The sequence below is a fragment of the Equus caballus genome, chromosome 9 (genome assembly GCF_041296265.1).
Source record: "Equus caballus isolate H_3958 breed thoroughbred chromosome 9, TB-T2T, whole genome shotgun sequence".
Taxonomy (NCBI): Eukaryota; Metazoa; Chordata; class Mammalia; order Perissodactyla; family Equidae; genus Equus; species Equus caballus.
The window spans coordinates 88940668-88961041 of NC_091692.1; the positions used below are offsets into that span (position 1 = coordinate 88940668).

A 20374-nucleotide genomic window follows, 5' to 3' on the forward strand; every position below is an offset into this window, starting at 1 on the left:
CGCTCGCTTAGGAGCCCTCTCCAAACCCTGAAAAATTTATACTTCTGAAAAGAAACTGTACCAAAAATGCTGCATAAAAAACAGCCAGAGCGTCGGAGCAGCATTCCACGGAAGGCGTCGGCCTGGCTCTCAGGCTGCAGGTTGGCTGGAGGTGGGCCGGCTCGGCAGGGCGGCTGCGCTGAGCTTGCCCATCAGGGGGTCGGCCCATCTCATCTGGACTTGGCTGGGGTGGGCTCGGCCCGCTCCACGTGTTTCTCATCCCTGCCCTGGATGGGCACATTCTTCTCATGCAGACGGCAGAAGCGGGAGAGAACAAGGAAGGATAAGCCAGGCCTCTAAACGTCGAGGCTTGGCCCTGACACTGTCACTCTGCCTTATTGTACTGGCCGAGGCAGACCACGCGGCCCGGCTGAAAGTTGGGGTGGGGGGAGGTATAGCCTGCCCTTTAGTGGCAGGAAATGCAGACCCTTGTGCAAAATGTGTGACTACAAGGAGGATGAAGAGCTGGGGCTCAAAATGCGATCTGTTCCCCAAATCAATGTCCCCAGGGTCTGTTCCCAGCTCTGTGAGTTAGAAATTCCAGGTGGTCACAATGGCACCGCCCATTCTAATGACAGGGGTTCCAAGGGACTGTGGGCCCCACCACTTGGGTTCCATGAACAGAAATAACCGTTGAGTTTCCTTCTTCCCTTTCTTTCTTCTGGAAGCTCTTCTGACCTCTCTTTTTCACAAACTTACAAGCATCATATCTAGAAGTCATCTCCTGCCCCACCCCCTCATTGCACCACAACACAGCGTTTCGAGGGAAGCACTGTTATCATCATCATCCCCATTTTACAGCTGAGGAAACTGAGGCACACAGAAGGAGGGGAGCTTCCCAAGGTCCCAGAGCTTGTAGGTAGAGAGCTGGGACCTGAAACTAGGCGATTTGGCTCCAAAGTGACGTTCTACTTCACTTCCCTACATTGGCACTTACAGGTGACACAGGAGAAGAGCTTAGGAGAGTATCTGATGCACAGCGTTGATGTTAGATGATATTATTATTATCATTTTTAAAATCTGTTGTTGTTTTCTGTTATATTTTAAGAACTGCTCTGTGCCTTAGTAATTGCTGGATTCACACCATCGAGCATAAACCTGGCACAGAGAACAAACACGCTATCTGCAGAGCGTGTACGTACCAAAGCCTGGAAAAAATATTGCAGAATTTGGTGGGATTCCAGGAGGCTTAGTTTCTTTTGGAGTAAATAAAATCAAATAGCTTATTTGTATGGTGGATAGAAAACATATGGTATCTATTAATATGAGAGGTAGCCCAGGGTGAAAATGAGCATTTGGAGAAAGATGTATGATATATTCATGGGCAATAAATCCAGAGTGAATTGCCTAACACAGAGCATGTGCGTGGCGTATGCCCAAGAAACGAAGAATGTGCCCTTGTCTGGCCTCCCTCAGAAGGAGTGATTCCCGAATGACTTTTGAAGTTTTTGGTTTTTTAAAGTGCCCTGTGTGTACATGTGTATTTTGGGGTACAGACAAAGCTTAAAGAGGGATGCCCTTTGACGGGGATTTCAGGCAGCTGATGATGTTCTGAATTGGAGGTTGCCTTATACATAGACTGATCTGGAGGCCACCTCCAAATGGGAACAAGAGGACACCAGTCCTTCCTTTCTGTAATAAGAGGTTTGTCTTTAAGTACGACTAACCCCTGGGAAAAGAAACATAATGATTTTATTCTTACTAAAGTGTGAATAGCTGATAGATACCCTTTCCTAACCACAGATTTTGATGGAGGAAAAGAGGAGTGAGTGTTCCAGGGATCTGAACAACTGACAGGGAGACCTTAGAGCGGATTGAAAGTGCACAGGAAGGGGCTGGGGATATAAAGACGAACTCTGTCCCTCCCAAAGTTGGTTGAAGGCCAGCCTCTTCCTTCCCATTCAGCAATTGGTTAGATGGTTATTGAAATACAGACTCTGGAATCAGACCCCAGGATTCCAACCCCGGTGTGAATGCTTATTCATTGCAAGAGCTTTCTGGGCCTTGGTCTTCCCAATTGCACGGTGAGGATAATGAAGACTCTCAGGGAGGGTGGGAGGAGTGAAGGCGGGATGTGTGTGAAGCTCTAGGAACACTGCCTGCAGCGAGGTGGGCACTCAGTAGATACAAGAGATTATGGAGCAAGGCTTGCATTGCAAACCCTGGAGCTGAATCCTGCTTCCCCCGCCCAGCTCTGTAACCTTGCTCAAAGCAGTTAACAACCCTTAGCCTCAGGTCTCCATCTGCAAAATAGGAGCCTACTTTTTTACATATTACAGAATAAAGTGCTGACATGCCCTGTGGGCTGGAGTTTAAGCTGTTGTTTTCTGAACCCCGAGTTTCTCATCCCCCAATTTTGCATCCAACAGAGGCACCCTGTAAGACTTCTGGTCCGGACATCCTCCTTTCATTGATCAGCTCACTGGTACTTACTGTGAGGGTCTGGTTCAGCAGATGGCCTGGTTAATGGAGAATTAGCATTTACTCACGAACTGTAAGTGAATTGATTGCCAGTTGCAGGAAATTACAACCTGAAGGAATACACTAAATTCAAACAGCAAGCACATCAATATCCGTATTGTATTTTGCAAAGTGTTTTCACACCCACCAGCTTTCCCGATCCTTTTGGCATGCCCGTGAGGCAAGTGGATCATATCCGAGTTTTACGCGTGATAGTGAAGTTCAGAGCGATGATGGGTCACACTTAAAGAAACTCTCTTTGCATTCAATGCCCAAAGCAATTGCTTTGGAAAGCAAAGCATCAGTGGAAGGTCCCCTCTGCACCCCTTGGAACTGCTTGCTGCTATGATGGTCCCACATAGAGTTTACTGGAAGAAGAAGGGGCTTCAGAGTCATCCTTACATTGTACCAGCAGATTAAGGAGTCTGGCAGTTGCGAATTTTGCTCTTGGACATCTCTCTGGGGCCTGCTGGATAATTAACTGGATAATTAATGTCAGCTACTAGCACCTTCTACTCCAAGGCTGTGGGGAGAAGGGGTCAGAGGTCCAGGAAAGCTGAAGGATCAGGTGTGAGTTGTGGAGGTGAGCCGGGAGGTGTGTGAGCAGCCACAGAGAAGGGGACACATCCACCATCATCCCAAGAACCTGCTGGGTGTGAGATCCCAGGCCAGCTGCTGGACCAGAGATGGGTGCGGTGGTTTCTGCTGTAAGGAGCTCACAGGCTAGTTGGGGAGACAGATAGGAAAATTATTAAAGTAGAGCGAGCCCCCGGTTTGCCCATCTTAGTGGACAGACAGGGGTTGTGGGAACACAGAATGCCCTTTGGCACGTCTCTCCTCATTTGTTAAGCATCTTCCAGGTCATCTTCTCCACAGGTGTTTAGGGCTGACTTCCAATAGCAGCAACAACAAATAAACAGCTCCACAAATCACCCGGAGGCCATTCCATCCCATAGGCAGGCACAGTGCTTGTCCTGGCTTCTTTGTCTGTCATCTGATTGCTGTGTAACATTTGTGCCTGGGTTGACATGTGTGCTCAAGAGAGGAGCCCATCCAGGGTGTGCATTTCCCAGATTTCCAACCGACATCTCCGGATGTTTTCAACTATTTGGTGCTGGCTGGATTGATCTTCCCATTTCTGAGAAAAAAGGATTAGAAAACTCTGGGAACGCATATGGTTCATTTCTGACAATGTCTTGAAGTGCAAATAAATGAAAGATAGGCAGATTAGAAGTCCCTTAATCCCCATAGGGACTTAAAATTTGATAGGAAAAACAGGCGTTGGCAGAAATCCTCCTGGAGTCATCCTGAGTCCCGAGGCTTCACGTCGTTGAGCCATAGTGAGGCTCACTGTGATGCTGACATTCCCCGTACAGGAGTCTGTCTTGTGTCAGTGATTGTCATTGTCTTGGGGTGCTGAGAGCTAGGTGGAGAAACTTACAAGGTGTCTATGATATTCATTGTCATCAGAGGCCTGTGGAGTAGATGTTTGCTGAGCACCTACAAATAGGATGGACCATTTAAAAATGACCGTATTAGTTCTTTACAATGGCTGTCACTGACTGTGTGTTGTCATGTGCTTAGCAGAGCTCGAGGTGAGGATTCTGGAGTGTATTTTACTTAGGAAGGGCAAGGAAGGTGAGTAGAGACATGGGAGAAGTGATACAGAGAAGAGAAGACAGCCAATAAAGGTAGGGTCTGAAACCTAGAATTTCCAGTTCTGAATCCTGCCCTCTCCCGGGTTGTAGATTAAAACTACCCACCCCAGATCCAGCACATGATCTCTGCGGAAGTGTTCTGGTGTAAATTAAGACCACACAACAACCCTTAACCCTGAAGAATCAGGCTCCACGCCAACTCCCCACGTTCTAAATGCGAGTGTGTTCCCGCAGGCTGGATTCCAGGGAGAGCAGCGAGGAGTCAGGGTCTGGGCGGCTGTGTGGAAACAGGGATGTTCTAACTCCATTATTGTAGAAGGAGGGGGCCAGATGTCTGGACAGTCAAAACCGTCTACCTTAAAGTATTGTTTAGCAGAGAAGAGAAGGAGTAACGTTTGCTTTGGTTCTGTGTGCTTTTCACAATCAACAGTGTTGAATGGGGCAAGTTTTGGGGACTGGAGTGCAGGGTCAGAAGTCTACATTAGGGAAATTAATTTGGTGGCCAGCCTTCGTGTGTTCGGGAATCTGATGCTCTGTGTTTGCTTGGTGGGCTCTGAGAATCCCTGATTGCTTTGTTTCCCTCCTTCATTCCTCCTTGCATTCATTTATGTGCTGAACACCACTGCTGAGCAGGGACTATGCTAGGTGTGGGTGGTACAAGGAGGAATAAGGCCCAGATCCCAACTTCAGAAGCTCTGTTATATTCAAGGAGCTGGACAATTGCTGTCAAGTGTGAAATTAAAGATGGAGGTGTTTGTTTAGCACCATGCAAATCCAGCCAGAGTGTTCAAGGAAGCCTTCTAGAAGGAGGCGATGCAGACCGTGATTCTTAAAGAGTAGAGGTTAACCAAGTGAAAGGGGACGAGAGTTCTAGGCAGAGAGAAGAAGTATGTGCAATGATGCAGAGGCCTGAAAGCAAGCATTAGACGTGACTGGGAAGATGGGTGTCTTGGAGACAGAGCTGAGTGTGAGGCAGTTGAGATCATCAAGAACCGGCTCTTAGATGTTAGAAGGTGTGATGAGGCCTGAGCTGAGAGAGAGGGATCAGAGGAGGGGAGGATTTAAGGACCGTTTAGGAAATGGCCTGGTTGGATGTGGAGACTGACGAAGGGGGAGGAGACAAGGATGACTCTGAGAAGGTGATCAGGAAGAAGGTGTAGCGTCGAGTGATTTAGAGAGTGTAGGAGGAGGTGAGTTTGGGCGTAGAGATAGTGATGGGAGATGATGAAGATAACAGGAAAAAGGGCAATATCATTTCTTCTACCTCAGGGTTCTCTATGTCTTTCTATGGAGACTTGACAATCATTTTAATAATGAAAACCACCAAGGGGATATAATTTCCCAGTGGTGATTAATAAAGATGTTCCCCAGGATGCAACAATCTGTAGATGCTGGCCGGGTGACCTTCTAATCTACCAAGGAGCTCAAGATTCATGTGCTGAGTTTAACTGAATTCCATTGGATTGAATTGTGTTGAAAGGAGCAAAAACGAGGATGAGGTTAAGACCCATCTTATTTCCCAGGCTAGAAGACATAGGACTCCATTGTCTTGAGATGGACAAAAAGTGTATAAAAATATCCTGTTCCTATCACAGTTCAGTGCATTCTGGGCCGAAAATACAGTGTAAGACCTGTGTACACCTGTGTGGCGCACCGGCTGTTCTCCAGGCGACAGAGGGGACGTGTGATTTTCCTTTCCACTCTGTGCAAAGCAGGTCACATGTCCCAGGCATAAACAAGATGTTCCGGAGAACATGAAGGCTCCCCAACTCCCCAAGTCAGAAATGGGGACTGCTGGTTGTCGAAGGGCCTTCTCTTGGAATTCCCTAAAGGATTATAATAATCCTAAAGGATTATGGCTCTTGGGAAGGGCCAAGTATGGGAATGTGAAGTAATATTTATCGAGCGTCCGTAATCTAAATGCTCAACGTTATCCCATGGTAACCTATGTCTTAAAGTGGGTGTTGGTTTTAGTCTTACATTTGAGAGCAACAAAGCACCCTAGAGGTCAGATGTTGTTTCTCCAACCTTTACAGGCTAGATAAAAATCACAATGCATGGCCTAAACTATTTGGAAAATTTCATTTACTTTACATATATATTACTCAAAAATATCTACATATTTTATATATATAATAATGTGCATTATATATAGTATGTATTATAATTATATATAATATATATACTATATATATTATATATAAGTATATAATTATAATCATATATAACAAATAGTATTTTATGTATAAATGAATATATATAATTATATATAATGTATATTTGTATATAATAAATATAAATATTTTATATATAATAAATATGTATAATTTTATATTATATATTTTATAGATAATATAAATAAGTATTTTATATATAATAAATATGTATAATTATAATCATATATAATAAATAGTATTTTTTATATATATATAAAATTTGAAAGAGTCAGTATACCAAATAGATTTGCGTATAAAATATTTTAAAAATAGGGACTGGCCCCGTGGCCGAGCGGTTGGGTTTGCGCGCTCCGCTGCAGGCGGCCCAGTGTTTCGTTGGTTCGAATCCTGGGCACGGGCGTGGCACTGCTCATCAAACCACCCTGAGGCAGCGTCCCACATGCCACAACTAGAAGGACCCACAACGAAGAATATACAACTATGTCTTGGGGGGTTTTGGGGAGAAAAAGGAAAAAAATAAAATCTTAAAAAAAAAACAAAAAAGAATTCTCAAATGTTTTTTAAAAAAAATATTTTAAAAATAAATTCTCTATTTTCTCTTGTGACAAAGTCCAAATTCTCCTAGCCTGGCCTTCCTAATAAGCAAATGCTACCCCAAGGAGATTGTGAACCAGAACAGACGGAGCAGATGGCCCTGCTCTGTGTTGGTGCCCCAGGAGTATATGACGCGCTCTCCTCTGTAGCGGGTAGAATAAGTCCCAAGGTTTCAGAGATGGAAGTGTGGGTCTCCCAGATATCAGAGGTTTTCACTTCCCCCAACTTTTGTAAATGCCTCCCAGCATCTGAAGAAGGCTATGAGAGAATTGTGAGTGGGTCCTTTGAGGAAATGTGTTATCCCAAGGTCAGGCAGCCTGAGAACTTCTAGCATCATTCTTTATTCCCATTGCAGGGGCAAAGCCAAATGGAAGTGGCACTCAGTATTTTTGGCTCACCCCAGACAAAGACCATGGTCATCCTTGGGAGGACTCATCCTTTTAGTAGCTGAGTTTTCCAGATAGTTCAGTGTTTAACTGAACCTCTTTAAACACAAGAACCTTTACAAATGTTTGCCATTTTGGATGGATAGAATTCTAAAATACATTATCCTCTCCTTAGTGTGGTCATTAAGAGCATGGGTTATGGAGCCAAACAGGTGGGGTTTGAATTCTGGCATTAACCTCTTTGGATTTTGGTCTTCATCTGGAAATTGGGGACAAAAATGCCTACCCACGAGGTTAAAATTAAACAGTGTCTGGAAGGTGCTCATTATAGTGATGGGCAATGGCCCTTAATAAAAATTGGCTATCGTAATACATGGCTCTTAATAATTACAACAGAATGCGATCATTTCTTGATGTCTCGAGTTGTGAGCAGCTGTCTCCTGCGGTGTGTGGGATTGTTTGCCTCCAGACTCTGTGCTTTCTGAGCTCTTTTCTCAGCCTTTCAGATCACAGAGGGAATTGGCAGGATAGTAGGGGTGAATGAACAAAGGAAAGAGAGGCAACCCGGACCATCAAGAAATGGTGTGGCAAATCCAGCCTCATCCAGTGTGACATCCAGGGGAATGTAGTTTGGCAGAAAAGAAAATTTAATATTAGTAAGAAATTAAATAATGGCAGCTACCAATAATAGGGTGCATATCAAATGCTGAGGATTGCGGAAGAGGGTTTCTGTACATTATTCCCGTCCTCACAATTACCATCCCCATTGGCCAATAAGGCAAGAGTCTCAGGGGACTTAAATGACATGGAAAATGAACACAGCTCTTGAGCCTCCTATGAGCTGCATTCTCTTTAGGCCAATCTCCAGTTCCTTAAGTGATTCTCTGTGTCACAGGTTCATGACCCCTCACCACAACAGTCCCTTTGGTGCCCTGGACAAGATATCTGAGGTCTGATCAGCTCTGGTTTTGTACCAGGGATCTGGAAGAGAGCTCCAAGAAGGCTCTCTTTTTGGGGGCGCACCTTGTGTGGGAGATAGAGTTCTCAGGCCCAGGAGGGGCCGGTGTGGGAGAGGGGAGGCAGTTGTGGTCATGGTGGGTCCCCAGTAAAAGTAAGGACACTCAAGCTCATAAAAATAAACACCTTCTTTTGCAGGTCTGACCCCCCTGGAAGGACCTCAGGGCATCTTTACCAGTTTCCAGCAGGTGTATCTCTGGAAAGGTAAGCTCTGTAGGGGAGGGGGCAGCAGGACACGGGTCACCTGAGACTGTCCAGCCCCACCTCTCGCTCACAGGGCGCTCTGCTCCCCAGAGAGGAAAGTGTAGAGATTTACTTTGCAAGTGAGCGCTCTGTGTGGAGGAGAAGGGCCTCAGGTCTCATCAGATAAGATACCAGAGTCTAAAAGAAAAATGGAAAGTGTAGAGACCCGAGAGAGGAGGGAGGAAGGAAGCACTGGCTGCTGTGAGATCAAGTTCTCTGACCACAAGCTGCCCTTGTTACTAGGCTGGCAGCTTGGACGCTGCTGCAAACTATGGGAGGCATTTCTCTAAGGGGACTCGGCCACGGGGGCCTCTCTCTCTGAGGTCAGGGTGAGGGGACAGGATGAAGGGGGTGGTGCCATGGACTCCTGCTTAGAGAAAATCTACTGTGGGTGCATGGAACAGGGTGGGGGTTCAGAGGAAATGCACATTTGGCATCTCTTTTCGGTTTTGTTTGTCCTCCTTTGAGTATGCTGCATGTTGATTAAGCACTACTCAGAGCCGGGGCTGGTGAAAGGCATTTGGGATGAGTCTGAGTGGTATGGGGTGAGAGAAATGAGTGAGGCACAGTCTGGACCTATAAGGGCACCCAGCCTCAGGAGGGAGCAGACGAGCAGTGACCATGGCATGTCATGGCCACAGGTACCAGGTGAGAGGCATGAGGAAAGATGCCCGGCCTCTGTACCACTTCCCTCCCCTTCCCAGGATTCCCCCTCACTCGTCTCCAGTCCCCAGATAGGACTGGTGACCTATTTCCAGCTTGTAAAGTGAAACAGTGGGAAAGAGCATACAGTGTGGACTTAGAGTGAGTGGGTATGAATTCTGGTTCCATTCCTTACCACCAGCCACTGAATTTGTGCCAGTTCTTGTCCCTGGCACCTGGCTGTGGACTGTGAAGACTTCCCACATTGCCATTACCATTCCTCTGGGGTTGACCGGAGGCATACCTCCCCAACATTAGAATGACAATCCTTTTTTTCCTCCTAGATTCCGACATGGGGTCTCGGTCTGAGTCTATGGGATGTAGTGGGGACAGGGAACCAAGGCCAGCATCTCCAACAGAAACAGGTAACAACCCCCAAACCTTTTTATGTACTTGAGCGTCTGGCTGTGAAGACAAGATGGTGATGCCAAGGATCTAATCAAGGAATGGACCCATTAACATGGTCATGCAGCCGCAGACTCCCCTCTGAGCTTCTAACCCAGGTAGCCATTTCATGAATATGGACAGCTCCTCAGAGGGGCAGTTGGCACAGAAAGACCAAATCATTGCAAAGTCACCACTGCTGGTGGAAAAGAAAACAGCCATAATAGTAAAACAAGCAAAAAAATTATTAAAGAGCAAGTTTCATCTGACAGTGGTCAGTGGCTTCACTTATGTAAACCCTCAAGAGTGTGAGCAAAATGTTAATATTCTGAATTGTTTAATGAAGGAGATGTCTGTAGGAGTCTTTAGAGAGAGTCATTTTAAGCGGAAGGAATAAATCCATACATGCATAGGGGCAGAATGTATGTGCCATCCAAAACTTCTCTATCCCCGGAGTCTATGATTGCTATTACTTGGGTGCAGCTAAGACTCAGAGAGAACGAGAGAGAGAGAGAAAGAAGGAGGAGAGGGAGGAGGAAGAGAAAGAGAAGAGAAGAGGAGAGCTGAGGAGAGGAGAAGAGAGAAGGAGGGAGAGAGGAGGCAGGTCGGTCTCCCGGCGCAGGGAGACAGTGTGGCATGGTGGGAGAAGCATCACATTGCAAAGCAGACTGACTAGAGCTTGAGCCTCTTTTTGGCACTTACTCCTAGCTGCACAGCCCTGGGTGCTTTGCTTATCTGCGAAGAGCCTCGATCCCTCATGTGTGGAACGTACCTTGCTTTCCTCTTATCCCATTAGATCACATGCCGGGTAAACACCTGGCATACTGCCTGGTACTTAGATGCCCGCAAAATAGTAGTTTCTTCCCCTTTCCAGGGCTCTCGTGCAGATCAAATGAGATAATGTACATAAACCACCCAAAATGGGGCTCATCCCCCAATGGTCGTTTGGCAAGGTGAGTTCACTCTGCATCCACAGAGCGGCTATGGGACTCGGGGGCTGTGTCCTGGCTTAAGAGTGCAGGTTCTCAGGTCAGGAGAGCAGGGTCGGAATCCCAGCTGTGCCTCTGTCTGCCTGTGCAACCCTGAGACACCATCTCTGAGCCTCAGTTTCTCCTTCAATAAATGAGAGTAACAGCAGTATCCGTGAGATAGGGCGACTGTGGGATTAGAGGAGGCAACTCTGTAACCTGCGGTGGCACAGAGCAAAGGCTCAAAGGTTGGTAGCTGTTATGATGTGATAATGGCGGTGTTGGTGTTTGTGATCCTGGTACAGAGCCTGGCTCACAGCACACCTTCCATAGGCTTTGTTCTCATTCCGTCTCGCTTCTTGTATTGCCTGTCTGATGGCAGAGCTCAGCTGGGCATCAAAACTCGGGTCACAGGGCGTATTCCTGTCCAGACTCCTCTTGGCAGTGATGGCTTCTGCACCTTCAGAGGTTTTCCAGTGGAAGCTTCCATTTTACCAGCAGAGTGCTAGAAGCAGGTGGGGGCGGGGCGGGGCACCAGCTCCGGAGCCTTCCCCTCCTTGTTCTCATAAGCAAGCTTTTGGCTGGGTCCCTTCTGTACAAGGACCTGGCCCCTCACCTTTCTGATCTTTGCTCACACTAGCAAATTGGCCTTGGGGGCCTCCCAGGCACATGGCCCGTGTTCAAGGTTACCTGCTGCCAGCCATCACTTTCCCCCTGAAGCGAGAATGAGTCCATAACTCATCAGGGAGGGGAGCAGAAGACAGCAAGCCTCTCCTAGAGCTTCCTGGGGGCCAGGCCCTGCCTTTGGTGCTTTATATACATCACCTCGCAAACTTTATGACAACTCTGCTGACGGGAGTTATTCCCGTTTTATCAATGAGGAACGTGGGGCTTAAAGTGCCTCAGTTTCCCTCTTTAAGCCAGTCCAACACTAAGCAGACAGCAGCACCAGGACTCAAACCATGAGCAGCTGATTCCAAAGCCTGGGTTCTTCTAGAACACCAGCTGCAGACAGCAAAGGCCAGGGCGAGTCCTGGTGGCCCCTGGCTGACAAAGCAGACGGGTTCTGTTTGATTTGTAGAATAGACTTTTAATTTTTTAAGTGAGCCAATATTTTTAAATTGGGAGATTTTTATATAAAAATTCAGATTTCTAGGTTCTATAGAGAAAAACAGAGGAAAAGCTCTAGAAACACTGGCTTCAAATTTCGGCCTTGTGACCATCCCCTGAACTGAGTTGATCTGTCCCTTCCGCCAGGGCGTGGCTCTCCTGTTGCTCCGCTCCTCACCTGGCACCGTACACTCCTGCTCACCCTTCCTGCCTTGGGGCATCTGCGTTTGCCATCCCCCAACCTTAGCAGGGCCTCTTAGGGGCAGCCGTAGAGCTCGGGGCAGCGGAGACGTGAATGATTTCACGGCACTCAAGAAGGTTCTGTGAAATCCATCATTATACACTGTGCCAGGGCCTCCGATACAAAACTGTCACATGATCCCACAGGAAGGACCCCCCCCCCCTTCCTCCCTCACCAGAAGCGGGGCTGGGCCCCCGTCCAAGACCTTGGAGGGATTCAGGGTGACGAGCCAAAGCTCGGCTCGGTTTTCCCCTTCTCAGCCGATTACATTCCTGGACTGAAGAAGATGACGCCCCGGCAGGAGAAACCACTTTGATCCGCTCTCCACGATGGGGCCCAGTGGCTTCTCCGAGGGCTCACTTACCTGGCCTGTGCTCCTCGCATCCCTGAGAATGACCTCCCTGGTTCGAATCACAGCGAGGATTTTTCCCCTTTCTGTTTCGGGTTATTCCAATCAGTCTGAGGCTGTGAGACACACACAGGAGACCAGCAAGAGCAGCCTCCCGTCTGGCAAACCCCGTATTGGCCTCCTTGCCTTCAAAGGGAGTGCAAAATTTGGACAGAACAGGAAGAAAATGAATTCTTCCTCATGTGACCTGTACACCAGCTGTAAGCTGGGTGACCACAGTATCCATTCTGACATCTACCACACATGTTTTGAGCCCGTATGCTGTGCCCTGGGACATTCACAGACTTGTGAGAATTCCCACATGCCAGTCACTGCAGGACAATGTGTCAGGGCTGTAATGGGAGCAGGTGTCAAGTGCAGTGGGAATAGGTGGCCTGCAGGAGTCAGGAAAGGCCTCTCAGAGGAGCCTGGAAGGATCTTCCAGACATTTCCAGGGGACGTCTGGGAGAAGGTGTTCCAGGTAAGGGGAACAGCCTGTGCAAAGGCTCTGAGGGCAAAGTACGATTCAAGGAACTTTAAGTGTGCCTGTGGGCCTGCTGTATTGTTTTTCTTCCTTCTTCTGCTGTCTTAAGAGGTGTTCTGTGCTCTCCTTCCTTGTGCCAACTGCCATTCAGCTGGAAGACAGGCATGCAAACTGAGATACAATGACCCAAAGGGCTGTGGCTCACGGCGGAGGGGGCAGCATCGTGGTCTCCAGGGTCTGGGCCAGCACTAACCTTCTGGCCTTGCTGTACGCTGTAAAGCTTCTCTCCCTGTTGGTGGTTGTTGCTGGTGAAGAGGCTCAGTCTTTGTGAGCCTGCTTGGTGGAACGTGTAAGGTGGGCTGCTAGGAGGGTGCTCCGGACCAAGGCAAAGTCGGGTGTACATGGGCTGTAATGCCCCTGTGCCAGAGCCCCGAGCTAAGGGACACTGTAAACACGCCCTGGCTCATTTCCATGAACTGCTTCACACCACAGTGTAAGTCCCTTTGGGAAGTCAGAGCCCTCATGAGGTGCAGAAATACCCCCACCCCGGGCATGGGATGTGGGTCTCGGCACTGGAGAATCTCTTTATAGAGCCACTAAACAGCATAACAGGAGGGAACAGCACTAGTCCTTGAAGCACAGGAGGACCAGGCAGATGGGGAGGAAGGGTGTAAATGGAGGGTAAGCACAGGCAATAGTCCTGGGGCAGAAGCTGTGCAGTGATGAGCTGGAGCTACCAGTATCTGCATGCTTCTGGAGTGTGACTTGAGGCAACTGAGACAAGCCTCAAAGTGCAGGTAGAGCCTGGACCAAGAAGAAAGCTTGGACTTCCATCGTTGGGCAGTCAGGCACCCAGGAAGAGCCTTAAGCCAGGAATCATGGTGTATGAAGATGCAAGGAAAGTCTGGGGAATCGTTAGGCTGGAATTTTCAAATATGGGGCTGAGTGGAGCAGAAAGCTGTTTTCACAGATGAAGGCTGATGTTTGGGAGGGAGATAGGACTTCCACGTGGCTTCAGAAGACAGAAGGAGCCTCAGGGGTTCAAATTTACAGAGAGACAGGTTTGACTCCACAGCTTCTTAATGATGGGGTGGGCTGCTGTGGTCGGCACAGACGTGTCATGGGGCTGCAGGGACATCGGCCAGGAATATGATGGGGAAAAGTCCTGCCATGGGAGAAGAATTGAACCAGATGGCTTCCAAGATGTCTTCCAAACCAAGAGACTAAGATTTTGCAACTTCATAATTTTTAGGACTTTCTGGGTCCATCCTTCCTCTCATCCCTCCCTCCATCCATCCATCCTTTACCAACAGGCAGTTATTGAGGGTGTGCTATGTTCTAGGCCTTGTGTTTGACCTTGGGGATGAGAAAACAAAACATTTTTTAGAACCCTACAAGTCCTATTGACTCCAGAACTTCTCTGGCCTCACATAGCCTGAAAGTATGTGTGTGTGTGGGGAGGGGGAGAGAGACAGACAGACAGACAGATAGAGTCACCATGGAGATAAAGCAAAGGAAGTGGACTCCTTCCTTCTTTTTCAGATGTGATGACAGAGCTTTTCTCCCCAGTGGACCTCAGCCAGGTTGTTGTCAATGGAAGTCAGTCCCTGCCCAGCCAGCAGCACCGGCTTTTCAAGCACCTCTTTTCACCTCAGCAGGCAAACCTGTGGTGCCTTTCTCGTAAGTATCCTTAGACCTCATCCTTGTTTCCCCACCCTGCGGTGAGGAATCTTGAGATTCTTTGAGAACAGATAAGGATAAACTCGATGACATAACTCAGGGATCACTTCAGAGTTAGTACCATGGATGAGACAGAAGACAGACAGGGCATCTCCCGTATCTTCAAGAAGCTTATAGTGTAGTTAGTCTCAACTCTACTTCCAGAACCTATCGTCCACTCATCCATCCATTCATCTATCCATCCATCCATCCATCCATCCATCCTTTACCTAACAGGCAGTTATTGAGACTGCAGTATGTTCTGGGCCTTGTGTTTGACCTTGGGGATGAGAAAACAAAGAAATGAATCAATCGTGATCCGTCCCCATCAGGGAGCTCATACACACCACTAGCAATGTCTGACGTGGGGGTGGGAGCAGGGGAGATCATTCCTGAAGTTCACAAAATTTTCGCAGTCCTATGGCCTGTGGTCCAAAGATCCTGACTGCTTCTGAGATGGTCCTGGGTAGATCCAATGGAGTTTTACCCTCTCTCCTCCTGTCCTGCTGGGTTTACAGCTCACCCCTCACCCTCTTAGATTTTGCCTTTATTGAGAGCCACACAGACTCCCTGGTGCATGCGTGACGCTCTCCCCAGCTAGCAGAACCCCGCTGTTTTTCTTGGGCATTCCAGACTTGATAGCCTTGACTGACCTGGGCCTCTGCCCCGCCTGGGAAAAATCCCTACAGGGCATTTCTTCCCAGAAGGTCCTGCAGATGTGACTCCGCCCTGCAGGCCTCCCAGGGACTAAAAGCCACTGCTCTCTTGCCTGCAGGCTGTGTCCAGGAGCCCTCCTTCTGTCGGCTGGCAGAGATAACAGACAGCGCACCCCTGCACTTCACCTGCATCCTCTACCCCGAGGCCCAGGTGTGTGACGATGTCCTGGAGTCCACTCCCAAGGGTTGCAGACTGACCCTGCCCCACAGACCAGGGGCCCTGTTCCGGAAGAAAGGTGAGTGCTTGGTGGCATCTGCACCAACTGCATTTCCAATGGGCTTCTGGCTCTGTGGTTTCAGAAATATCAGGTTAATTTCTTCTTCTTTTTACAATAAAGTATTTCAAGCTGACTATAGAGAACAAGCCTACCCTGGAATCCCACTGCTCAGAGAAAGCCACTGTTAATACACGTAGCAGTTAGAATTTCAGTGGGCCATACATTACAGAAAATCCCAACCACAGTGGCTGTAACAAGAGAGAAGTTGATTTTTCTTTCTGATGACGTTAACGACACTATTCTGGGGGGAGTTTTTTCACCCTGCACAGTCTCCATTTCTTCCAAGATGTTATCATCCTTCATTTATTGTTCTGTCTTCTTTGCTGGAGGCCTTTCTTAGATATCTGGTGAGCCTTGGTTTTCCACTCAAATGTAAGGGAGGCGTCCAGATGCTGATCATGACGCTCTGTGTGGTGGGAGCTTGTTGACTTTGGGTTTTCCTGGAGGATAGTCTAGTTGGGCTACCCTTTGGGAAATCCCTCATGTTAGTATTTTTAGGTCATTCCTCTCAAAATCACGGCCTGGGGGCATGAGTCTGGTTGCTGGTGGTTTGGGTACCAAATACGGTTTGAAGATGAAAGAGTATCAATATTCACTGTGTAGATTGACTTGAAAGAGTCTTCGACTTTCAATGTGGTGCTCCCACCCTTAACTACCTAGTGCACCCGAAAGACCCTCTCTCCTTTGTCCTCCTCGATCTTCTTCCATGGTGGGGAGAGGACAGCTGTCAGTCGTGGAAAGCAGAGGAGGGCATTCGGAGACCTAACTGCTTCTTCAAGAGATTTCCAGCCCGTCCTGTTTCAGCCCAGCTTCCTCCCAGTGCTGCCGAAACTTAGCTCTTTGGGATCGTAGAAGGTTATGGGGCTGCTTCTTGGTTCCTCCCACAGAAAAGTTGAGGATTCAGCTTTCTTAGGTCTCTTAAGTCAATTTCGTGCTCCTCTGTGTGCTTGCCAGCATCCACCCCTGTGTTACCATATCCCCCCTCCTATTCTCTTTGCCCTTGTGGCGTGTGCCCTTGCGAGGATCCCTTTACTATGATTTCAGTGAGGTCTGGGAGGGAGCAGAGTGGATACACGAGTGTAACACACCATCTTTAACTGGAAACTTTCAGTCTGGTTTGTACACTGTTATCCTCCTATTTTCCTCGATACGCTGACTCTCTCCCTCAATAATATGGTTTCTTTCTGCCTCTGTGTAGTTGTCCTGAAAGATAAGGTGAAGAACTTCTACACTCGCCTGCCATTCCAGAAGCTGACGGGGACTTCCATCAGAAGCAAAGTGCCCATGTCTGACAAATCCATGTCCGATGGGTAAGCTACTTCCGTCGCCAAGATTTATCACCCTCCACTGCTAATATTTATTGTTAACACCCTTCTACTTCCATAAAGAAGGTCACATAATACCAGTTAAAGGCAGAGGCATAACAAACTATAAAACCCAAAGCAGAGGGTGAAATGTCATATGGAGGGGACCATATCTAAAACTGTGGCTAACGTAAATTACTGATGTTAAACACAAACTTAGCCCTGCCCCTCAAGGCGGCTGATGCAGAAAAGAACATTGAGCCGTGTCTTATCAGTTAACGAAGATTGTCAAGTGCAGTAATAAACTTGATCAGTCCCAGCGTGCTGCATTCAGAATCCAGAGAGCAAGGAGGACTTTTAACAGGGCTGTAGGCCTGAAAGACTTTTTATTTATTATTTTTAGTATGTATTTTTAAATTTTTTTATTTAGGTAGCTGTTATTTTGTTGTTTTCACTAAAGGTGATATTTCTCTCAGCCTAATCTGTGGATCTCACCCATCAGAATCACCAGGAGGCCCCCCCCTTTTTTTTTTTGCTGAGGAAGATTAGCCATGAACTAACATCTGTGCCAGTCTTCCTCTACTTTATATGTGGGTTGCTGCCATAGCATGGCTGATGAATGGTGTAGGTCTACACCTGGGATCCGAACCTGTGAACCTGGGCCACAGAAGCAGAATGCACTGGGCTTAACCACTACACCATGGGGCCAGCCCCAAGAGAGCTTTTTACAAACCACATTCCTGGGTCCTTCTTTGGACCTGCTGAGTCAACACTTCCTGGGGCTGGGCCCAAGAATCTGAATTTTAAGTGAGCTCCCCCTGGAAATTCTTTTGTACCTTAGAATTCGAGAATGTTGATCTTTGAGCTGTTGATCTATGAAGTGTCGTTGATTGATGAAGTTGTATTATGTCGCTGGAGTTTAAGATCTACTTTTGACAATAGAGTTGGAAAGATGATCTGTCTGGAGGTCTGGTGGGACACCGCCTGTGCTGATGGGAGCAGGGAAGAGAAGGCAGGTTAGAACTGGGACAGGGGTTGGGGACTCTGAGAAGAGTGGTCTGATGGGAAAGCATGTCATCCAGGCTGGGGCTTGGCAGTGGGCTTCAAGAGAGCAAAATGAAGTGGTGGTAGGTGGGCAGTGGGCAGGGCTCCGGGAGAGGGAACCACGGGGCAGGCGGTCCTCAGGCATCAGGGCAGAGATGCAGCCAGCATCGAAGAAGCTGCCCAGGAGATGGAGGCCTTATCCACTGAGATGGGACTTGAGTTCAGGGCCTCCTAAGATGGAAGCAGAACAGAAAGATTGAGGCAGAGTCCCCACCCTGAAAAGGAACTGAGGGCTTGAGGGAGCTCTTAGGAGTCAGGAATGAGTGATCAGGACTTGTCAGGGCTGGAGGAGCTCAGAACTGAGCCGAGGAGCATTGGTTTGAAGCCACTAAATTCCCCCTGCCAGGACTGGTCCTAGAAGCTGAGGGTGGGGTCCAGTAACCACACTGACTCGTTGAGGAAAGTAGGTCCTGGGAGACAGCATGGATGCGCCGACCCAGCAGACAGAGGTGTGTTCAGAGGATATTTAGCCTATGCTGCAGATTGGAGAAAGGGGAGCTTGGGGGAGAACAGGTGCAGCTCTTTGCCACCCAAACAGGTGCCCGGTTGGGTCACTTTGACCATGAGCCCGTGGAATCCCATTGGAAGCCCAATGTGTCCATTTCTGGACACACCTTCCCTACTATCTCTTCCTTTTCCCACAGCCCAAAGCTGGGGCTTTCTCCCTGTCTGAAAGGGTTGTAGAAGTGCATTCAGGACCCTGGGTTCACCTGGCTTGAGCCTGGCACAGAATAGCACAGGCTAGATGCTTGAGGAGTGAGTGAGCGAATGAATGAAGGACGGCAGGACAACATTCCTGAGAAAAGAGTAGAATTTTGTTTTGGGAAAGAACCTCAAAGCTAGGAATCTCTTCATGTGTATTGGCCAATGCACCCTCACTTTAGCTAGTCGTTAAGAAAGCAGGCCCCCGGAAGTAAGAGCGGCTGCAATTCAGCCCACCCAGCAGGTCCTGGGCCACCAACGACAACCTCCAGGCCTGCTCATCCTCTTCTTCTGCAGGTTCTTTGAATGTGAGCGGCTGTGTGATGTAGACCTGTGCTGCACTGGCTTCGGCTTTCTGAATGTTTCCCAGTTGAAAGGTAATGATGATCACAGCTCCTTGAAGCCTGCACGCAGCATTTTATAGTCTAGAAAACACGTTTGCATCTAGGATCTTGTCGGATCATCAGCATCTCCAATCGAGGGCTGGGAGAGGGGAGGTGGCTGATAAATGGAATAGCTGGGACACGGCTCCTGGTCCAATGCCCAGTCAACTGTACACAGCACTTCTGCCTGACCGGAATAGCCCTCTTTCTGTGCTGCAGTTAACTATCTTGTCCTCTTTCAAGACTCGGGTCAGGCAACTTGGTGGGGTGAACTTTGGATCTGTCCAAATGATCTGTATTTAAAACTGGATTCAGCCACTCACTATTGGTGTGATCCTCGATCAGTCCCTTAATCTGCCTGAGCCTCGGTTTCCTCATCTGTAAACAGGCATCCAAATGCTACCTTCCTCTTGGTGTTGTGTGAGGACCAAGTGATATGAGGCAGACAGAGCCCTGGCACGGCCCTGGACACATGATAGCTGCTCAGTGAGTGTTAGCTGCCTCCATCCTTGTCCTCTCAGACCAGACGCTCATTAAGGGACCAGGCTTTTCATCAGTGGCTAAGATCAAACCTGGAATTGAGTAGAGAGCACCCCAAATGTCTGCTGAAGAATGAGTCTGCAGAATGTCCCTCATTCAATTGGAATCTTCCATCAGGCTCATTTTTTCGGTCCTGATTATTTTTTGCTCCAGGAGGAGAGGTGACATGCCTAACTCTGAACAGCTTGGGAATTCAGACCTGCAGTGAGGAAAATGGAGGAACCTGGCGCATTTTGGACTGTGGCTCTCCCGACACCGAGGTCCGCACTTATCCATTTGGATGGTACCGGAAACCTGGTAGGTAACCTGCCCCGAATAGCTGTGTGGGCATGTTTCCTTGACTATTTCCCATCCATTTATTAGGATGGTGTCCTTGGGCTGGGGAGTAGATTAGTCAGGATTTGTTGGGTGCAAGTAATAGAAACTGATTCTATTCAACTCAAGCAGAAAAGAAATTCATTAGAAGTCTGCCCATAGACTCAAAGAAAAGATGACCAACTAGGTGTCCACAACATGGATGTATTTAGTAGGAATGAATGGGCATCTTCATTGTGCCTCTGTCATCATCAGTCTGCTGCAAAGGGTTTTGGTGGCTATAGTCAAGCTTTAAGTTCAAGGGAGAGAGTTTGGACCAGCTTGGGCTATGAGTCCACCCTCTGCTAGCGGGAGGGTGGGGCAGCAGAGCGACAGTCCCAGTAAGACTCTGCGCAGCGGGGGAGAGGAAGCTCCTCAAAGTGTAGTTAAGGTGCTGTTGCCAGACAGGGGAGACCAACAGAT

General features: G+C 48.2%; 1 protein-coding gene across 1 annotated transcript in view; it reads left to right on the top strand.

The window, feature by feature from the left end:
* The window catches only part of TG (thyroglobulin), a 243041-nt gene that overhangs the window by 73644 nt on the left and 149023 nt on the right, over window positions 1–20374 (top strand). The window contains exons 27-33 of the mRNA XM_014728161.3: window positions 8470–8535; window positions 9561–9641; window positions 14394–14531; window positions 15346–15522; window positions 16763–16874; window positions 18972–19051; window positions 19751–19894. Of these exons, the coding sequence (XP_014583647.3) occupies window positions 8470–8535; window positions 9561–9641; window positions 14394–14531; window positions 15346–15522; window positions 16763–16874; window positions 18972–19051; window positions 19751–19894 (798 nt within the window). The remainder of the gene's footprint in view (window positions 1–8469; window positions 8536–9560; window positions 9642–14393; window positions 14532–15345; window positions 15523–16762; window positions 16875–18971; window positions 19052–19750; window positions 19895–20374) is intronic.